Raw genomic sequence first — 21817 nt, 5'->3', positions numbered from 1 at the left:
TGTAGCTACTAGAAATTTAAAAATTACGTATGTGCTTCCATAATATTTCCATTGGACTGTGTAGGTCTAGAGTATTGAAACTTCTTCACCAAATGTTCATTTCAGCTGACTCTATTTACGCAGCTGAAACTCATTCATTCATTCATTCATAAAATGAATATCCCCAGAACACTATGAGCTCGGCACTGAGGACAGAGACATAAAAGCCACAGGCCCGCCCCCCCGTGTGGTGCTCGGTCATGGGGGCTGCTGGACGTAAACAGACAGCTGGAGTTCAGTCGTGTGCAGCGGGTCCTGCAGCACAAAGCCCAGAGCCTGACTCTGACCTGACATCTGTCCTGGTGAAAAGAACAAGTTTCAGAGAATCGTAGGAGGCTAGAGCCAGACCTCATACATCATAAATCAGGTGGAGTCTCTGAGGCCCAGAAGGTTGCTCAGGGCCACCGTGCAAGTAGGTGGCAAGGGTAGGGCTGGGGCTCCAGTGGCCCGGCTCTCAGTCCTTGGCCTTTCACTGCCCTCGCCTTGGGTGTGGTCAGTTGGTCCACCAGCCAGAGCTAGGGCTGAGGATCTGACCCTGTCTGCTCTGTGACTTGACATTGAGTGTGGAGTTTTCCCTTTCTGCCCACCGGAGTTGACCCCACCAGGTGTGGCAGCAAATAGTAAAATAGGAAATCATCCAATGGTTCTTTCAAGGACAACGTCGAACATGCCAAAGGTCTCTTCCTCCCAGAGTTCCACGGGCCCATGAAAACCTTTGGCTGCTCTGGACAGTGAAATAATTAGGTCAAAGAGACATGCCCAGGAGACATGGAATGTTTATGTCATCCAGTGCTTGTGTATCCCTCAGAATGAATGGTCTCTGTCCTGTCGGCCTTGGGGGAGCACAAACCATCAAATCAGCCAATCAGGAAAATGAGCTGTAGGAATCTTTGAGATCTAAAGGGAAGATTGAATTGCTCACCATGACTGGGGAGGAAGAGGACTGTCCTGGGGCCTAACAGGCTGCTGGTGGGCACACCGTGACATTAAAGTCCACCTGAGACCCCGCACTTCGGGGCACGCCCGGGAGGCTTGCAGGGATTGGAGAACAGAGGTAGAGAGGTGTTCTGAATGAGAGCAGCACTAGGCCAAGACAGGTCTAGAGAAAGAAGCCCAAATCTGAGAGTCAGAAGACTGGGGTTTCAGTCTTTCCCCACCAGTCACTATCGGGGTGACCTCAGGCTTGTTCTCCTGAGCCTCAAATTCCTCATCTTTGGAGCAGATGACCTAAGCTCCCTCCAGCAGGCTGTCTGACCCCAGGACTCTCTCTCCAGCCCACTGGGCGATCATTTCCTCTGGGCTGTGATCTATGACCTCGCCACATTCCTTTCTGTGGGGCGATGGCCCTATGTCTGACAGCGTGGAAACATCCTCTCCCCACAGGATGGGACACCCCACCCCTCATCCACAGCCCGCTCTTTCTCCTCCCCACCCCCCTCCCAGCCATGGGTGCCCCTGGTCCAATGCAGCCTCCCCGTTGGTCAGCACCAAAAAGATTCTAGATGACTGATTTTACTTGCTCAGCCCCCAGTTCTCCAGGAGAGGGCTTGGCACTCACTGGGCAATGGTCTGGGATTAAGATCCTCCCTTCCTGGAGGGCCAGGGCTTGTGGTATTCTCGGGCTCGGGAAGGGGTGGGGGGTGGGGGGATGGAGGGTGAGGGACATGCTATCTGCTGTGTCATCATGTCATGTTCACAACATCGCTTTCCACAGAGTGACCCATTTGAAGGCCTCCCATATTTTGTTCTTTGCTCAAGTGGAAGATTTTTCAGGACACTTAATGAAAACCAGGCCCCTTCTCTTTAGCATCTCGTGACATCTGGAGAGGGGGCATCATGTTCCCAGTCTCTGGTGGTAGGGAGAGAATGTTTTTGGGGCTGTGCCAGAGTGAAGAAGAGGACATTTGTGCCCAGGATGGTCCACAGCCTGATGAACCTTGAGGTCCTCTCCTGGAGGAGGGGCCTAGAGTCCTGGTTTCTCAGTGGAGCAGTGGGAGCCCTGGGGTGGGGTTGGGAGACCTCCATTAAAGTATTCATTAGCTGCCAATACGTTGTCTCATCTTGGGCACTTAGTCCCTTCTCTGGGGCTCGGCTTTCAAGTCCATGTGAGGGGACTCAGTGTTCCCTAGGGCCCTCCCAGCTCTGACTGCCCAGGGAGAGGCCTGGGATTCTCTAAGAGCAGCAGCTGCTGGAGACAGGAAGCAAAGCGAGAAGAGCCTGGAAAGCAGCAGACCAGCCGGCCGGGCTGGGCTCCAACGCCATGCTCTCCATTAAGAGAGGCCACGGGAGTCCTCCCCATTCCTTACCTTGCCCCAGCTGGGAGCCAGTGATGGCTTCTTTGGCACTCCCAAAGCCCAGCTCTCTGCAGACCACGCTGGCAGACACCAGGTCCCACTTGTCGTCACAGATGGTACCCCATTCTCCATTCTTGAGTACCTCCACGCGGCCCTCCCCGACGTTGGCACCACCTCTCAACCGCACCAGGGGTTGCTGAAGAAACACATGGTCCTGCTGAGCGCAGAAGCTGATGCATGTTCAGCAGGCAGTCACTGCTCACTCCCCTCGCTTCCCAACCACCCCCACTCCAAGCCCGGGCGCTGAACCTGTACTGGGGTGTGTGTGTGTGTGTGTGTCTAAGGGGGCACTCTGCATGGTCAGCCCTGCTGCAAGCTCCTTTGCCAGCCTCTCATGAAGCTTTAGTCCCAGACCACTGGGGAACTCATTGGGACCCTCATTAGCTTGTCACCCTAAACCCATGCCTGGCTCAAAGACCTCACCACCAGCATTTCCTTCCACCCCCTTATCCAGAACCTCAAGCTTTAGAGCAACAAAAAGGCGCTCCTAGCCTTCAAACTCTGCAGATTCCAGGTAGACCATCATTCTATCTGGCTAAAATAGAGTGCTGTCGACCAGCCCTGTGGGTGACTCCGGGGCACTAAACAGACTACACTGCGAGGATGCTACTCTGCACGCCGGTGAGAGGCAGGAGGGGGAAGACGGGGAGCTAGAGAGTGGGGTCTTACCAAGAAGGCTGTGATTTAGAGAACGAATGCGCCAAGGAAGTGGGAGGCTCACACTGGCTAAGACCGACATCTGCCCTGGAGCTGGGCTCCTGCTTGGCCACCAGGCTGCTCCCACCACCCCTGACTCCGCTTCAAGTCCAAATCGGCTCCCCTCTTCAGAAGATGCAGCCCCACCAGAGATGCAGACAGGGTGGGTGGTTCCAGTTTAAATACCCCAACTGCTTACAGACAGCTTGGAAGCCTTATCACCTGAGGGTCTATTTAATTGCACAGGAGTATGACCCACTCTCTATTAGCATCTTGACCTCACTGGGTCCTATCTTACAAGATGGGAGCTGGGCCACTTGACGCCATCTGCCCACATATCCTTGTTTGCATCAGTCTCTGTGCATGCATGTGTGTATGTGTGTGTGTGCACCCGTGCACAAGTGTGTTAGCGTGGGGGACTCAGAAGGCTTTAAGGTTCCAAGTTACTGCTGACACTCATTTGATTCAACACAGAGGTACTAAGGGGTGACTGCAGCCTTTCTATGTGTGTTGGATCAGATCAGCCTCTGTTATCCTCTGGCCTGGGGCTCCCTTCACAGCTCCCTTCTCCCCCGAGTACCGTGGCCCAGCCGAGTCAGGCCTGGTTGGAGGTGGTTTTTTTTTTTAAGACATTCACATATACTAGCCACTTTGAGGGGCAGGGGATTAAACAAGACGCTGTGTCTCCATCTTCCAGTTGAGGTTCCCACTTGGCCACATGTCTCTCTCCCACCGACTGTGTCTCGTGGCTACCACTGCAGGGTGGGGTGCTATGACAGCACCTGGTTTTACAGACCTTAGGCGCTGCTCTGACCTGGGCACTAGGGGGAGAAGAAAAGGGACTGGGGCAGGTACCAAACACCCACTGGCTTCAGGGATCCTGATTCTAGCGAGCTTAAGAAAACAAAACGAGTAAAACTGCTGGCTCCAACCTGTTTCCTAGCGACTGTGTCCCCGCCTTTCTCCCACCTCCCTTCCCAAGCTATCTAGCTGGATGCCAGGGTCCCCTTCCCATGGAGCGGACCGTCCGCGACTCAAGTTTAATGGAGGCAGAGTGCCAATAACCTCGCCGCAGCCTGCAGTGACCAGGCTGAGTCATGTGGCCCTGGAGGAAAGAAAGAAACCAAGGGAAAATATGATGTAAGGCTCTCTTGCTCTCTCTCTTTTTTAAAATTTGTTTGGTATGAACTTGATTCCTTTTGCTTTAAACTGCACAGTAAGAGGAATTTCCAAACAGTAGGACCTGGCATTCTGGGTGATACATGAGGAAAACTCTGAGGCTCAGGCTGAGGATGTGGCCATCAAATCACATGGCAGGGGGCCAAGTGAGGGTGTGGTGGGGCAGCAGGGGGGCCCCCACCGTGCAGGTGTGCCTGTGCCACCGGGTCGCACACATGTGCCGTGTGGTCAGAACTGTGCGCTCCAGAGCGGGCAGAGCCAGCTGCCGGCTGGAAGGGCCAGGCACGCACTCCAAATAGTTCCCACACCCTCCGGTCGATGGCTGGGCTGCCACATCCATTTCTCTCTTTCGTTTATGTTTTCTTCCTTAGTCCAAATACACCGCCCCCCAGTCCAGGAAGGGTCCCCAGTGTGGTCTATCTGGCCCCTGCCCTGGTTTCCCTTTCCAGATGGATGAGTGCTGTTACTCCCTTTCCAAGAGCAGGGCATTGGTGTCGGCGGGGAGGGGTGATTGGAAAGTACAGAGGGGAAGGAGGCGGGGGCAGGCAGGAAGGGGGGGAAGGAGACACAGAGCAGCGCTGCCTCAGCCAACCAAGCCCGCCAAGTTTGGGGAGGGGCTTCTACTCCCGCAGCACCGCCTGGACACACCATCTGCCCCCATCACCACCTTTACCCTTCCTCTTAACCCTGCCGTGTTCAGAGCTGACTTGGAACTCACCCCTGCCCAGCTGACTGATTACTAAGTTCTGAGGTTTTGTCTGGCACAGGGACTCATTCCCTAATAAACGATCAATGCTCTTTCCTGCCCCTCCCTCTCCTCTTCCATGTGTTATTCCCACCCACTATTCCCACCCGCCAGCCCCACGTTAGCAGTTTCCAGAACATGCAAATCCCAGAGAGCCTTTGGTGGATATTTGAACAAAGCAGGGTGAGAAAAAGGAAAGCCTCTTCATGATATTCGAGGCTTTCCTTTCGCGTTCTCTTTCAGAAGCTGAGTCACGCTGGCTATGGTTGAGGTGTTTCACTTGTCCTAGGAAATTGGTCTGTCGAAATGGAGGTGTTAATTCATGTGAGCATACGTGACTCACAGGTGCTGGTGCATATGCACATGATGTGACCGATGGGTACAGATGACATGAATGTGGTAATGGCAAGTTTTTCATTTTCTACCTTTGTGAAAGCTTTTAAAATTTTTTATCATTTCTGTTGAAGAATAAACCAAAACATGTTTGCAAATCTTTGCAGCTGATCTCAAGTGCTTTTGAGAGCTATATTGCAGTCTCAAAAGTTCCAGAACTCTATTGTCCTCCGAGAATAGTGCAGAAGCGCAAAGTGCTCCCCTCAACCCCATTTCATGCCAGGAGATAGTGCATGTCCTCCGCAGAGGGGATTCCAGTCTCAGAGTGAAGCAGCAGGGGTGGAAGGACAGGTGGGGATCCTAACGATATGGGGAAGGGGCCCAGCTGCTTGTCATACCCTAGAGCTGGCATCTACTGGTGAGGCTGGCCCTGACAGATGTTCTCTGCCTTCCTGCCCTCTAGGAAAGTGGTCTGAGTTGGGGCCATCTCTCCTCACTTTCCCCTGGGGGTCGCTGTCTATTCCCTTAACCATCAGCACCCCACCGCCCCCCAGGTGCCAAGTGGCCAGCCTCCTGTCCCGTCCTCACCTCTGGCTTGTAAGCTTTCCGGAATCTTGAGGGTCCATCAGGGCTGAAGACCTGGCCAGGCACACAGCTCACCACAGCCGGCAGCCCATTCTCACAGGTGATGTTCTTCACGGGGTCCCGGGACACCCGAGGGCCCAGCTTGCAGCTGGAGACGTGGGCCTCTGTGCCCGTGCAGTCCATGGAGAACCTCCAGTAGCGCTGCTTCTTCCGGGCAGCAAACATTCTGCAGAGGGCGGGAGGGGGCAGGTGACCAGGCTGTTATGACGTCCACCCCTCATTCCTTCTACAACTAGGCATTGGGCACCTGCCCTGGGCCTCTGGTGGAGGAATTGGACAGATATGGCCCCTGCTCTTGGAGTCGGTCGGGCTTCACAGATGGGGGTCTTCACAGTGCACCTGCGAGCACTCGCTGAGCACCTCCTGCCATGCCGGACCCCATGCTAGGCACTGGGGGGCAGGACCTGGAAGGGGACGTGGCCTCCTGCTTCTTGGCAGCTTACATTCTAAGAGACAAGGGGCTAACTCAGCATAGTAAGATGATACTAACGACTATAAATACAAAATGCGAAAAAGTCTCTAAAAGAGATCACACCCCTGGTCTCAAGAAACCCCTCAGTCCTGGGCAAACCACATGGTTGGTTACTAGAACTCTCCAGATTTCAACAGTTGCTGTCATCCCTTGCCTTTATTTCCCTTTGTCAATGAGCAGTACAGCTTGATTGTAAACTCTCTCCCAATGATATACAAGATTAACGGTGTAAAGTCAATGAGAAGCATTGAGAACGGTCTAAAATTATCCCTTCTGCCAAATCAAAGTATAATGTGCTTGGTAATGGAAATTATAATGGTGATGAAACTCAGCTACAGACTTTATCAAATCTTCACCCAGCACTCAGTGAGGCTGGGGCTGTCTCCACTCCATGTCCTGGGGAAGCTGGGTCTGTGTGCTTGTCTCAGCTTGGCAGAACCCAGTGAGATGCCAGAGACAGCCAAAGAGCATCACTGCCGGCTGCCCACTGGAGGGGCTCCCAGGACAGTGGGATCTCTGGAGCGGGCAGAAGCGAGGTCCTATACTGCTGGTCCAGCAGGCCTGGAACTTTCTGCTTTGTCTCAAAGTGAACGAATGGGATATGAACACAGAGGAAGGAAAAACCCAACAGATACCGCCAACATCTTTCTTTAACCAAAAATTGAGACTCGTAACAATTCTAGCGTACCTGTGGGCACAGTCACACAGAATCTTTGAAAAAAAGACTGTTCTGGAAAATTCAGGATGTGTGCTCAACAGAGTTGCAGCCCAGCGTGGAGAACTGCCCAGGAGGACTGTTGATAATTCCAAGAACCCCACTCCCGGGAGGCCCCTGCACTTGGAACCGCAAGCTCCAGCTTGTTCCCCAAGACACCCCACATCAGGAAAGAGAACACACTCAGGGCTATCAGCTGCACAAGGATTGGCTAACTCTCACTGGCCTGGAAAATTCTTTTGCTCTCAGCTTTCAGAGAACACCACCCTTTCCTAAGAAGAGATGTACCCATCTCTTAATATAGAGCGAAGCACCCAGAGCAAACACAGAAGGCTGCTGCCTCCCCCAGGCGGCCCTGCCTCCCTCTTATATCAGCTCAGAGGAATGTGCTCTGACCCTCCACAGGCTCCCACCATGCAGCACCCACCTCTCCTCCATGAGTCACTCTGCATAGGCCTTGGGGGGGGATGTAAATATGAGCCCTGTGAAGCATGGGTGGAAGGCCCACTCCTGCCTAGTGATTGGAGGGGAACCGGAGTTATGGGATGGCCACTGGCCGAGTGGGAAGCCTGCTTGAGAAAGAGGCGTCCAGGCCTATGGCTGGGGAGCAGGAAGAACACTGGGCTGGACTGATTAAACTAAAACCAAAAAGTCCTGGTGGCTCTCCCTGAGCCAAGGGGAAGCCAGATTATGCGGGGATTCTGCCAGCTGCTGAGTATGTCTAAACCAATTATATATTCTGGAAGTAGGGAAATTACACAGGATGGGCCCCAACTCCTGATCGCCTGGCTTCCATAAGCCTCCACTCTGACTGCAGGGACACAGTGACATTTAAGTCTCCTGTATCAGTATCAGTTCATGGCCAGTGTCCAGTGGCCTCCAAAAGTTCTGATGACTTCCTCTTTGCCAATGCACAGTTATCCTGATATAAGAGCCCAGGTCCCCTCGGGGAAGGCTGGGAGAGAGATTAACAGTATAAAACTTTGGCAGTGGACCGGGGTCCTTCCTCCGGGAGACCCGGCTTCTCTCCCTGCAGTGGGTTCTGGGTCTATAAATTGGCTCAAGTGTGGGAATTATTGAGGGCTGTGACTTTCTGTTTTTACGATTCAGGTTAGGCTTTTGTTCACTTGACCTAGAACTTTTCTGTTTATACGAAACAAGTAAGAATCATTAGTCTTCTTATCTGCAGTCATGCACCACATGACGACTTTTCAGTCAATGATGAACTGCATATATGACGGTGGTGTACCGTATAGCCCAGGTGTGTAGTAGGCTAAGCCACGTAGGTTCGTGTGAGTGCAGCCTATCACGTTCACATAACAAAGAAATTATTTAACGATACGTTTCTCAACACGTATTCCCAGCGTTAAGCAGCACATGACTATACTCCACTTCTAGGAACACCGTGATCTCCTAGCCAGTGCCATAGTTCTACATGGGTTAGACTATTCTGATTGCTTATTTTCCCATCCCAGAGCCATGCCCACCTTGCCGCTGCCACCTCAGGATCAATTACCCCTATTTCATTTAGGTTTCCCAATTCAGTGACTGCAGCCCCACTGTGAGGTCTGGCCTACAGAGAAGAGTGATCACAGAGCTCTCCAAGGATTCTGAGACTCCCTCGCAGAGTTGTGAACGGTGTGTCCTCTGGACTCTCTCAGGGTGGGTGACTAGGTCTCAAATGACAAACTCAGTTTAACCTTTTGATCTCCCTTAAGCCTTTGAATCCCCACCTCTACATGAAACCTGGGAGAAAAGAAGTAGGAAGGAAGGCTGGCATTTCCATTTTACTCATGGACATTTTGGTCCCGGTTTCAGCCAACCAACCAACCAAACAGACCAACCAACCAAACTCTCAAGATGCAACGCTAGATGCTCATGTCAATAAGTCAATATCAATAGCGAGTTCCTGCTTTAAGAAAACAAAAAACTACAGTATGAAATGCTCCTGCTCCAGGGATGGGCCCCTGAGGCTTTGGCTTCATTTACTTCGAGGTGCATGCCCAGCTCCCCAGCCCAGCGCAGAAGTCAACTCACAGAAAAGCAGCCTGGAGCAGGGAACCTGACTCCCCTCGGACAAGCCTATGGGCACGGAGGCCCGTGGGAACGTGTGGACAACCCTTTTGGACTCCTCTGATTTGGGGGAGGGGTGGCTAGCAGAGGCTCTGAGGAAGAGCTGTGGTCCCAGCCTTAAGGCCACTCTGAGGCCCCTTAGGGCCTTGGGACCTGGAGGTTAGCAGAGGGAGCCAGGGAGGAAGAATTTCCAAGGTTGCAAAACTCCTCATGGGCCTGGCGCATACATGGGCATTACTAACCCCATCCCAGAGGGAGAGTTACTTTGAAAACAGCTTTCTTCAGAGAGAGCCACTTCCCCTGCCCCATGGGATGGGGTGGGGGCGGGTGACACCAGCAACCCCTGGGACAGGCTGTGGGAAGGATAAAAGGGAAATGGGGAAAGATGTTACTGGAAGCCGCGAATTCAGGAACCATACAGAGTGTGACCCTCTCTCTGGCTCCCAGGCTTCTCCTTCCTCAAATTCAGAGTAGGGCTTGCAGACACCCCATGCCCAGGCCAGCCTCACCCCAGCTCTCGGACATATCAGCGAACTCCGTGGCGGGGGCTTGGGCTGAGTGACCAGGGTGGAACAGGTCTGAGGTGGAGGCAGCAGTGCGGACCGCTCTCCCTGGAGTAGCCCTGCGGGATCTGGCGGGAGTGGGCGCTGTGACCCTCAAGTCTAGAGCTTTCAGGCCTGGGTCTCCCCTCGTGCAGACTGAGAGCTTGGATGACCCCGGGGGCCCACGCAGGCACTGGGAGTCCCTGCTCATTGCTAACAGCTTCCTCTAGCCAGCTGCCATTTCGGCTCCTAATAGCACCACCAAGGCACAAAAAATCTTTCCCAGTACACCTCTCTCGTTTGGGGTCCAACTTCCAGCTGAGTTCCAGAGATGAACACTAAATGGCAGACACAAGCCGAGAAGGTATTGCTCCGCCCTTCTGCCCCTCCATACCACCTCCAGCTAGAGGTCAGGAAGAGAGCCTTGTGGATGCTCCCAGCCTTGGAAGCCCTTGCCTGCCCCCATCTGAAAAAAACCCAAAACCATAGACTGGGAGGTGGGAGGAGCCAGGATGGTGGTTTCAAACCCCATATATAAACAGATCCCCTGGGGCCCAACCGCCAAAATAGACAGGAGATTTTCTCCTCAAAATTAGGAAAAGGACTCTGAACTGTCTGCAGTTGGAGAGATGGCTTTTCAAATGCCTTCTGAACAGGCACATGCTGCCTGGCCTCGGGCACTCCATTCTGTCCTGGGCAGGGCTGATGGCAGCCCTCCTAGGCTCAGAACTGCACTCAGACCAGTCTGGGACACTGTGGGGCCTCCAGGTGGGAGCCTGTCAGGGGATTTTGCTATTCTTGGCTCCAGTTGGTAGGAAACACTGAGAAAATGTCCCCAGGGAAGGAGCTGGCCAGCCAGCAAGAGTTCTCCAAAGTACTCAGAGGAGGAGACCCCAGGTGCAAACAGGAAGGTCTGGGCCACGTTTAGGGGTGCGAATTACTACTAGGATCAGCCCCTGGGGGTGGGGGGCACTGAGCCCAACAAGCTGAGCAGCCACGTCACTAGCACTCAGCCTCATGGTGGGCCGGGGGCTTCTAACCCAAGGTGGCCAGGCCAGGCCAAGCCCAGGGACCCGCAGCCTGCTCTGACCCCAGGAAACCAGACAGAGAGCTGGGGCTGGATCCCAGGTCTCCTGACTTCCTCTAACTTGAAAGGAAACAGGAGTGTGGACCCCATAGCTGGAGACCTGTGTTTGGATCCTAAATCTGCCACCTGCCTCTCTGGCTTCATTTCCTCAACTCTAAAATCAACCCCTATTTCTTAGTGACATGAGGATTAAATGACTAAGAACAGAGCTTGGCACATGGTAAGCACTCCGTAAACAGATTATTATTATCATTATTAAGGGGAGATAGGAAGGCCCCACTGCCAACCAACATACCACGGACACCCCTCAGGGCAAATGACTCTAAGTCCTGTTTCTACTCCTTTTCTGCCAGAATATATGAACCTTGGGAACCAGAAAGGAATTGTAAGATTTCATGGGGATTGGTATAACCGATAGACTTGATCAGTTCCTCCATTTCCTAACAGTTGCTGCAAGTTCCAGATTTCTCAGACTAATCATTTGCTGAGGGCAAGTAAACCTGTCCTCTTGAGCTGGTGCTGTCCTTGCCTGCCACGCCTGAGTTTTGCCCTAGTTCAGCCCCTTGGTCGCTGAGCTGTCAGCACGGAGGTGGATTTTTCTTGCCCTCCCCCTCCGCCACACCTCCCCTCACTCTGCCTTTGTCATCCGTGCGGGGTCTGTCTCCCACAGGTCCTGAGCTCCTCAGAGGGAAGGCCTGCACATGACAGCGGGTTGGCGGAGGCCCTCTGCCCAGCACCCACTGCAAGAGCCTACTCTTCACAAGGCAGGCGACAGCCCAGGAAGCTGTGCTTCGCGTGGGCCTCTTACTTGTACACTTTGGTGTTGTACGTCTTCACCCCAGGGAAGCCAAACATGCCGCAGACCACACGGGAATTCTTGGCCGTCCAGTGCTTGTCGCAGATCTGCTTCCAGGCCCTGCCGTCCTTCACTTCCACGTAGCCCTCCGTCACAGGGGTGCGCTTTCGGTAGGCGGAGAGGATGGCTCGGATCCGGATGTCTTCCACCTGGATGTTCAGGTTCTGGGGAGGAGGAGGAGGCACCGAAGGGCACAGGTTACTTTCCTGTCTGGCCTTGGAGAGGTGACTGCGGGAGGGCGCTCATCCAGCCTGCCTCCACCCCTAGGCCCTGCACTACGGGTGCTCCCCATGGGCACACAGCACGGGGCCCCAGGTAGGAAACATTATGTGTGGGAGGGGTTACTGCTGCAGGGGCTGGAAGAGAGGAAGCAGAGGTGACCGAGGCGATCGGAAGACTCAGAGGGTCCCGGCAGCTTCTCTCATGTCCTACCAAAAAAAAAAAAACGGAGAGCAGAGGGCAGCAGCCTCCTCCTGCAGGGGCCTCAAAATTAGAGCAGAAGAGAGAATTCGTTCTTTGAATTTTCATGTTCTCTATTAAAAATCATTTGGATTTTGCATTTTACTCCAAAGCATGCGTGTGCGTGCTTGTGAGTGAGTGTGTCTAATCTTTCCAAAGACTGAAGTTTCATGCAGATGAGCCTCGGCTGTCCTCAGGCTCATCATGTCCCAGGATTGGCATTCCTGAGCGAGAAAATACTAGGAGAGAAGGGGAGGAGTTGTGTGCAGGGACCCAGGCCTGCTTAGCAGGCAGGCAGGGGCGTCCCTGGGGACAAAGAGGTAGGGGTAGACACATCTGTGGCAACATATTCTGAATGCCTTGGCGCCCGTGGAAAGCCCCTCCTCATCCCAGCCCCACCTACCTTTCTGTGGCAGAGAGTGAGGGAGACAGGGCCTGGACAGGAGGAGGCGGAAGATGCTGGGGCGCAGACTCCTGCCCCAGTCAGTGAGGGTTCTCCTCCTCACACCCCGACCCCGAGGGGCAGGCTATGCCCCTGCCCCATGCCTCCACCCAAGTCCCAGGGATTTCGTAGGACAGGGGCCACCAAAGAGGCTCAGCTGGGCAAGAAGAACGGGCTTATGCTTTTTCAAGTTTCACCCAATCTGCCCTCAATGCTATGGAAGCTTCCTCCTGAATCTCTCACTTCCAGCCCTGCCTCTCTGCCTCTGCTCCTGCCCCCTGGGGCCACTACTAGCTCTTGCAATGTCCCTTAATTGAGTCCCTGCCTCCATCTTTCTCCTCTATCCATCTATCACAGTACCAGCCACCAGCAAGCTCTTTCTAATTTTGTCCCTTGACCACCCACTCTTTGTCTATGTAGTAACACCCAAATTACTTAGTGAGGTGCCCACAGCCCTTCATGACTGATTCCAGCTCTCCTCCAGCCCCCTCGGTGTCCCTAGCCCCAAATCTATACTCAGATCCAATAAATTGCATTGTAATGATAACAGCTACTGTGTGTGAGCCCAGCAGTAAGGCTCGATGTGCTTTCTGTCACTTAGTCTTTAAACAATAGAACACGGTGCATTATAGCAACTGTCATCGCCATTTTCCACGTGAGAAAGCTGGTTGACTCCAGTTACGTCCCCAGGACCTCCTAGAGGCAGGCAGGAGTGCCTGAGGTACAGGGCGAGAAGCTCTGAGGTGGGCCAGGAAGAGAGACGTGGGCCGAGCAGGGAGGGACCCGATGACCGGAGGGCCCGAGCCCCTGTCCGGCTGGGATGCAAATGAACCACGAAGGTGAACAGGACCATTATTTGGGTGCCCAGGGAATTCGTGTCTCCTTGCCACTGGCTTCAGGGTACAAAGCCTGCTGCATCAGTCCTGCAGGGTGGTGGAAAGTATGTGGGCTGGCAGCGATGGCATTGGGCTCTGGTTCCCTTCCACGCAGAGCGGAAGGAAAGCCGCCAGCAGCAGGATGATGTTGGCCAGCTTGGATCCTGGATTCTTTCCAGCTTCCCTCAGGCCACAGAACCCGTGCCACAAAGACACATGGACAGGGACAGGCCAAGAAAGGGCCTGAGGTCTAAACCGGCCCGTGGGCCAGCCCCCTCCTGCCTCTTTCCACCTCGGAAGCTGGGCTGGAATTCCACCGTGTCATGTGTAATGCCCAGATGGCGTCAGCCCTGCGGCTTCCCGAGGCAGGCAGCCTGGGCCGACGGCGTCGCATTTGCAGACCCTCCCCGCCTCACCCCCTACCCCAGCGCTGCCATGGGGCGCCATCAGTGCAGGCTGGCCAGGGGGAGATGTGAGATGCGAACCCCGGCACCTCGGTTGCAACAGGAGGAGGGCCCGGCAGTGGGAGCTCAGCAGACCCTGTGCCCTGGTCCTGACGGAGGACAGCATCCCCTCAGCAGAAGTGTGACTGGTGGGGGAAGCCGGGTGGGCTCTAGGATGTGGAGCAAGAGGCTTGGAGAAAGTGCTAGGGAGGTGTCATCGTCCTTGTTCTTTCACCAACTTAGTGTGCGTGGCCCTGTGTGTGTGTGTGTGTGTGTGTGTGTGTGTGTAGGGGTGGGGAGGGGGGTGTGTGTGATGGTGTGTGTGTGTGTGTGTTTCTGTATGTGTCTGTGTGTCTGTGTACATGTCTCTGTGAGATGGGTCTTTTCGTGTGTGTTCGTGCACACGATGACGTGCGTGTGCAGGGCCGTGTGTCTGCACGGTGTGGGTCTCTGGACATGTGGAGTGTGTGTCTGTTTTTGCACCTATGTGGTGGAGGACAGGGCCAGCGGGACCTGCTTCTCCAGCACCTTAGAGGAGCAGTCAGATTTACATTCTTTGTTCCTTCAAAATGGAATATCTTCTCATCTCCCTCCCTGGAATCAGTTCCTTCCTGTTCTGTTGGACTCAGATCCACCTCATTCATTCATTCACTCATTCATTCATTCATTCAACAAAATACAGTCTCTGCCCTCCACAGACCCTGCCAGGTTTCCTTCTGACCGCGAGGCTTGCCTCTTCTCTGAATGATAATGATTGCGAGGGCCCTCGTTTATCAAACACCAACCAAGTGATTACACGTCAGGCTCTGTGCTCAGACTTCCCCGTCTATTTCCTGGCTCAATTCTCATGACACCCTGTGAGAAGGCTAATGTTACACCACGTTATAGGGGAAACACGAGAACACTTAGCAAGGTTTTACAACTTCTCCAAGTTCACACAGCCAATCCGCAGGTAAACAAAGATGAAAACTGAGTTCTGACTCCAGGCTCATAACCACTGGTCTCTGAGCCGTCCTCGGCCCCCACCCATGCCCTGTCCACAGCCTGGCATTGAGCTGACCCACGTGGGGAAGGCAGCCGGGTGGCCCTTTTGGGGCCTGCCGGGTGCTGTGCGTATTTGAAGTCCACCCTGTGTCCGTCTGGAGGAGCCGTGAGTCAGACCCGGGTGCACGTACGTGAGGGCAGAGCTGCCTCCTGGCTGCTCCTGGACTCCGGCCAGGGCCAGCAGGGAACCCTGCATGGCTCGCATTCAGCACTCCCAGCTAGCTAACGAGCTCACGTGGGCCGCTCAGAGACTCTGTGTAGAAAAACACAGGCACACACACATCATTTCCCCCTTACTTCACTGCTGCGGCATCCCTTCCATGACCACAAGTATTTGCATTTTTTTCTCCCAGAAGTTCAACTCCAAAAGAGACAAGACGATTTGAAACGCTAAAACATACACGTATTTTTCTTTCCTAGCAAAGGGCTCTCTAGACTTGCTAGTTTTACCAGCAGCCCGGAAGCTGGTAACACGTCTGACACATTTTAGATTCGAATTAAAGTCGGAATGCTGTTCCTCTAGCCAGAGACAGTAGTTCGTTCACCCAGCTCTCCAAAAGGCTTCCCTCCAGGGAATCCACAGAACCTTCTGAACTTGTCTTCCTCTGAGCTCTCACATCCCCGGGGAGGGCCCAAGCCCTGGGAGTAATTATCACTCGCTTCCCAGAGGGAAAATCGAGCAGGCTGTTTCCTTCCTGCTTCAGCCCGTGGGCTGCTGAAGAGTGTGGAGTCCCAGTCTGGTGCCTGACTGGTATCTCGCATTTGGCTTCTGTGAATGACTTGCGAATTCCACAATGTGACAGTGTGGGGCTGTCGCCAATGAGGAAAAGAATCACTAGTTTTGAAAGTCTAGTTGGAGATTGCATCAGAGAAAGAAACGGGGGGGGGGGGGGGGCGGGCGCAGGGGGAGGAGGCGAGGCAAGGCAAACAAGCAAGTCCTTCACAATGTGACTGAGAACTGGTCACAGCCCACAGCACCCCGGGGAGGCATGTTTGCAGGGCCAAGTCTTAGTCCAGGGAGCCTCCTTCTCTCCATTCCAGGAGTCATAATTTTTTAAATTGTTCTTTTAAAATATTTATTTTTCAATCACAGTCGACATTCAATATTATATTAGTTTCAGATGTACGATGTAGTGATTAGACATTTATACAGCTTACTTAGTGATCTAGTACCCATCTGACACCATCCATAGTTATCAAAGTATTATTGACTATATTCCCTATGCTATATTTTACATCCCTGTGACTATTTTAATAACTGGCAATTTGTACATCTCTATCCCTTCCCCTTTTCTACTCATTCCCCTGACATCCCCTCCATTCTGGCAAGCATCAAACTGTTCTTTGTATCTATGAGTTTTTTTCTGTTCTGTTTATTTTGTTTTTTTGGATTCCACATATAAGTAAAATTGTATGGTATTTGTTTTTCTCTGTCTATTTCACTTAGCATAATACCCGCTAGGTCCATTTGTGTTGTTGCAAATGGCGAGATTTTATTCTTTTTTATGGCTGAGTAATATTACATTGTATATATGAACCGCACCTTCTTTATCCATTCATCTATGGATGGACACTTAGGTTACAGTGTCTTGGCTATTGTAAATAATGCTGCAATGAACATAAGGGTACATACGTCTTTCAAAATTAGTGTTTGGGTTTTTCTAGATACTCATAAGTAGAATTGCCAGATCATCTGGTAGTTCTATTTTTAATTTTTTCAGGAACCTCCATCCTGTAGAAGTCGTAACTTAACATCAGCCCAGCCTTTCCACCTGAGAAGTCCTCCCTGGAGTATTTTGGGGGTGGGGGACCATGATGGAGATACAGTGGTCCACCATCATCCCAGCTGGAATGCATGACTGGTGAGTTCTACACAACTTCGGCTCACTTAGCGCCCCTTCCCTCTACTGCTAGCCGTTTCCTGCATCTTCCTCTCAAAGCCCGCAGCTTTCTTTATTTAGCTATTTAAAAAAATAGTCTTCCAGATAGAGATCCACCTTCCCAACTGCCAGTGTGGCACCTTCCTCGGCACATCAAACCAAATCCATCCAGGACGCCCTCAGTCTCTCCCGCATTCACCAAGCGAAGCTCTGCAGAGCAGACCGGAAGCCTCGCAAGCCTTTCGCGCCCTCTCTTTTCCACACTCTAGTATCCCATTCTGCCCAGCAAGGCCTTTTCTACCCTTCCATCCCCTTTCCATCCCCACTTCTGACTTTTTTTTTTTTTTTAATTTGGTCATGTGTGCCATGAGAACTGTGAAAACAGAAGAAGGGAATTATAATTTGGTCATTTCCCGTGGGCCCTGTGTGCCCTCAGTCTGGGTGAGTAACTGCCCTGGGTTGCGCCACACGCCACCGGCCCCTTCACCCACCTGACCACTGTGCGTTCACGTGTCTTGCTCAGAAGCCCCCTGTGGCTCCCCAGGCCTTCGGCTCCAGTCAAGAGCCTCTCCAACCTTCCCGTCTCATTTCCGTTTTTCTAGCCAGCGAGCTTCTCCCACTGTCATGTCACGGCCACTCTTTGAACCCCAGCATCATTTCTCTCAGGGACAATTTCATTCATTCATTCAAAAAACATTTGTCGAGTGCTCGGACGCCCCTGGCACTGTAAGAGGTTCTGGGACACACGGGTCGATCGGACAGCTGAGTCTCTTGCTAATGACGGAGGGGTAACGAAATAGCACCACCGCCTCCACAAAGCCCCCTCCCCCAAACATCTCATCCACATACATTTGATTTCTTCCTTATCCTTCTAACATTTGCTTTCTGAGTTGCTCGTTCAGTCCTTGTTTACACCGACGATCTTGTACTACTCTTTACCGGTCCACGTATTTTTGCTGCTTCATTGGACTGGGAGTCCCTCAAGCACAGAACTGTGCCTTGCTTATTTTTATATTACCCATGGCTCCTAGTACCAGACAGATACATAGGGGGTCCTCCTATGTATTTTTGGAATGAATCGATAATAATTTCTAAAAATCCATTTACAGGAATTCAGTCTAGCTAGAAACGTTGGGCTCCCAAGCCAAATATTCAGTAAAGACGCCCTTTATTCTTTGTTCAATGCAAAGTAAACAGAGGCAGCACTTGCCTCCCTTCCTATGGCACAGGCACTACTTATGTGACTTGTGGACGCACAAGGAGAATCTCTGCCCTTTATCCGCCCGTTCTCTTGTCATCTGAGCTATCTACCACCCTCCCTTTTCCCCTTGAAATATGATTGCGAATAACATTATTGAATAGAATAGAAAGCTCATCTGAACCTCAGCACGTGTTTGATGGTTTAGCTAAGTGGGTATTATCTGTAAAGGTACCGAGGCATGTTGCATTCAAAGACTCTGGCTGCACTATCATTATGCCCTTTTGATGATCAGATTGGGAGTTCATATCGTAAGTAGTTGCCTGTAACATTCTCCAGTCAGTGGCTGGGTCGGATGGACGAAAGGGGAGAGGGAAGGCACTGTGGTCATGTCTGTTCGTCAGCTCTGTGATGGAGACCAGCTAGGGTGGAGGGGACGGGGCGGGAGTGGTGTGGAGAGCTGAGGTCATGCTGAGCTACCAGAGGAAAAAGGCTGTAGTCTGTCTGGGCTCTCCTCCTATAAATCAAGAGTTTTGCAACACCGCTGGAAAATCAAATGCTCTGTTTCATTTTCCAACCTGAAAGCACTGGGGTAGGTAACAGAGGCTGCTTCTTTGGAGAACAGGCAAGCCCTGATGTCTGCAGGAAGCTGGCAGGACACCTGCTCCAGCAACCAGGCCCTCTGACCCAGCAGGAGTGCTGAGGCCACAGACCAGGCAAGTCCTGGGCCAGGCCCAACGATCCACCACACTCCCAGGTGGGGCACTTGATGCTTCTCCTCATAGCAATCATCACCATGGTAACAGAGTAATGATCTATGAAATCGTCTTTCTCCTCTACTAGACAGCAAGCTCCAGCAGGGCAAGACTGTCTATTCATTTTATTAATCCCTTCATTCCCAAGGTCTGGTACTCAATTAATTACAAAGTATTGAACAAATGAATGAACAGATACAGCATCCAGCTGCCTTAGCAACAGCCTCAGGGGGATGGGTCAGGCGACTCCTCAGCATTGAACCCTCTAGCATGGCTGAGGTGACTCAAACGAACCCTCTAGCATGGCTGAGGTGACTCAAACGAACCATTGGGGCCCACTGCAGAGCCGGATTGGACATCACCAGCCCATCCTAATCACATCAGCTGACCACCCAACAGAATGGATCCACCCAGGCAGGGCAGAGAGAGGCTTCCTCCAGCTTCCTCCAGCTTCCTCAAGCCCCTACTCCTTCCACATAGCAGCCCTTAACACTGATCTTTCCCCATGCAATGCCACGCAATTTACCCTCCATTCCACACTTTTCAAAGTTTGAGTACATACTGTCCATTCATTTATTTCATCTCACAAGTAATTATAATGGTATTTATGCCTATCGAAGAGTTGCATGTGCAATGCGCTGGCCTTGAGTCAGGTTTCCCAGATTTGCCGGGATGTGCACCATTTCAAATATTTTGTCGTGTTAGCCGCATAAATGCCCTTTTGCTTTTTCAGATGCTGTGACCTATTTTTAGTTGGGAAAATAGGTCACCTTAGAACTACTTCTCTTGTGTCCCTTGTGGTGGCTGGCAAGCCTGACCACACAGAGGCCCGCGATAAACAGAATCAAGGAATGTCAGCACTGGACAGAATCTCATTCATCCTCTTGCCTGAGCTCCCTATGAGCTGGAGACACAGTGCCCAGGACAGCTTGACAGTTCAGCGGGGCCGGAGATTCAGAGCTATGAACTTCCAGTGCAACTCTTCACTCCCTTGCCGAAGAGTTCGGCACAAATTGCCCATTTGTTACCATTTTCCCCCCTGCCACATGGGGAGACCATCTAGCTCTCCTGTGGCCAATGGGAGAAGCGGGTCTATATTTAGGCTGCTAAACTGCCTTCTAAACTCTCAGAGATGAACACAGCCTCCCTTTTTTCCCTAAACCACCCAGCACAACCTGTTGCACCTCCTCTCTGGTGGTGGGGGACAAAGCTCCCGGTCAGGAGGTGCTGGGACATTTCTGGAGTTAATTACTCCATTTTGGGCGCTGGGCCTCCACCCCCAGGAGCCCCCAGATGCTGGCGAGATAAGGTTGCTGTGGCCGAGGGAAACCTTGAAGCATTTGGCAGCTGACTGTGACTAATAAAAACCTGGACTCCTGGAATTTAAAAAATTCGCAACGGCCTCAGTCCCTGTGTTTAAGATAAGAAAGAGCTTTTTCAGGAGCCCTTCCCGAAGCATGCGAGACAGTAGAGGGTAGGGGTACCGGATTCTCCCAGCTCTGTCCTCCTCTGTTGGCTCCTCAAGACCCCCTGGGGCTACCTGATATCACAAGGGAGAAACTGAGGCTCCAGGGCCACGGGGCGGGATAGGCCACACCTAAATCTCACAACTTAGGGATTTCCAGTCAGTTCTGGTAACCTAACTGCTTTTGCAAAAGAACTTTTTTAAAGTGTGTGGGGAAGAAGGTGAGGCGGGGAGGTGGAGAAGAGGAAAAGACCTGGATGTTCCCTGATCTAACCACACGCGGCCCCAGCCACGAGCCTTTCTATGAGCGCACGACTCAGCAATGTGCAAAACAGCCAGTGTAGAGAGGTCTGTGAAAGCAGGGCTTCTGGATTTGCAATCTCTCCTTATCTAATGCTTTTTCCAACTCGTCCACCCGTCACAGACAGGAAACGAAGCCTCTCGCTTTAAGAGCCTCTGTAATCCTAGGAAGGTTTCGTTAGGGCTGTTTCCTAGGTTTAAAAAAGATCTGTTTGCTTGGAACCAACAGTATTTGCCATTTTATTCTTTGCTCCTGCTTACCTCTTTTTAAGATTCTGCAGTTTTAAGGTTTGAGACCCATTGACCTTATAAAAAATGCTATTTTACAGTGAGGTGTCCAAAAAGCCCAGAAAGATTACTCATCTGGACATACAGCTGCAAGTCTCAGGCTCCACTGGGACCTGGCTTCAGGTGACCTGCCTTCAATTCTGGGGTCTAAAACTTAGCATACACAGCAAGATGTGACAGAAACGGGAGAACTGAGGCTCTGCTTGATTAATTTTCTGGATGAAACAAACCTAGACTGGTAGGAATAACTCCACAGTCTGCAAATACTTTTACAGAAATCATCTGATTTATTTCCCCCTACAGAATATTTAAAACTACCTTGTAAATGATGAGTGCATGCTACGTCATTCTGATGGAGAAACCACTGCTACTTTGGATTGCAGACCGGCACGGTTAGAAGGCACTGAATTCAACCCGCTCATCTTAAAGAAGGGAATGAACTTGCCCAGTGTCTTAGCTCCTGGCCACCAGGGAGCTCAGGGTTCAAACCTGTGACCTCCCCCTTGGTGGGGTCGTTCACATGAAGAAAGTGTGCTCTTTCCTTTTTTTAGAAGGAAATTTATGAAGTGTCAAGGAGCCCCGGAGGATGCCCCAAGCAGATGCAGGAGTCCACGGGAAGCACACTTAGCTCATCGAGTGAAATTCCATCAGCCAGGCCCCGGGGCTTAGTGACTCATGCTTCTGGCATCCCAGAGTGGGATGAACTTGGTCTAGACTGATGTGCAGTTTTCTTCCACTCTCTGCTTGGGGAATTCCGGTGTGCTCCTGAGAAGGGACGCGCCCGTGAGGGTCATCTCTAGAGTTCTGTGATCTGTCCCTAGTCTCCAGAGGTCAATGGGGACGGATGTTATGGAGCCTGCAACGGCCCTGCAGAGTAGGGGTGGGAAGAGATGGGGTGTCTGCATCACGTTCATTAGTCCAGTCATTTACAC

General features: G+C 52.1%; 1 protein-coding gene and 1 long non-coding RNA gene across 2 annotated transcripts in view; both read right to left on the bottom strand.

Moving 5' to 3' along the window:
• LOXL2 (lysyl oxidase like 2) overlaps positions 1 to 21817 on the bottom strand; it is a 91806-nt gene that overhangs the window by 41350 nt on the left and 28639 nt on the right. Inside the window, exons 6-8 of the mRNA XM_023522593.1 lie at positions 11689 to 11900; positions 5935 to 6157; positions 2346 to 2529 (exon numbers count right to left, since the gene is read on the bottom strand). Coding sequence (XP_023378361.1) covers positions 2346 to 2529; positions 5935 to 6157; positions 11689 to 11900 — 619 coding nt within the window. The remainder of the gene's footprint in view (positions 1 to 2345; positions 2530 to 5934; positions 6158 to 11688; positions 11901 to 21817) is intronic.
• LOC111731135 lies at positions 14761 to 16167 on the bottom strand. Its single transcript, XR_002776972.1, has 2 exons — positions 15586 to 16167; positions 14761 to 15252 (listed from the first exon to the last, which is right to left on the bottom strand). It is a non-coding gene; the product is annotated as an uncharacterized LOC111731135 (long non-coding RNA).

This window comes from Pteropus vampyrus, unplaced genomic scaffold (genome assembly GCF_000151845.1).
Source record: "Pteropus vampyrus isolate Shadow unplaced genomic scaffold, Pvam_2.0 Scaffold350, whole genome shotgun sequence".
Taxonomy (NCBI): domain Eukaryota; kingdom Metazoa; phylum Chordata; class Mammalia; order Chiroptera; family Pteropodidae; genus Pteropus; species Pteropus vampyrus.
Note: the sequence above shows the minus strand (reverse complement) of the source record. Positions and strands in the feature narration are given on the sequence as shown.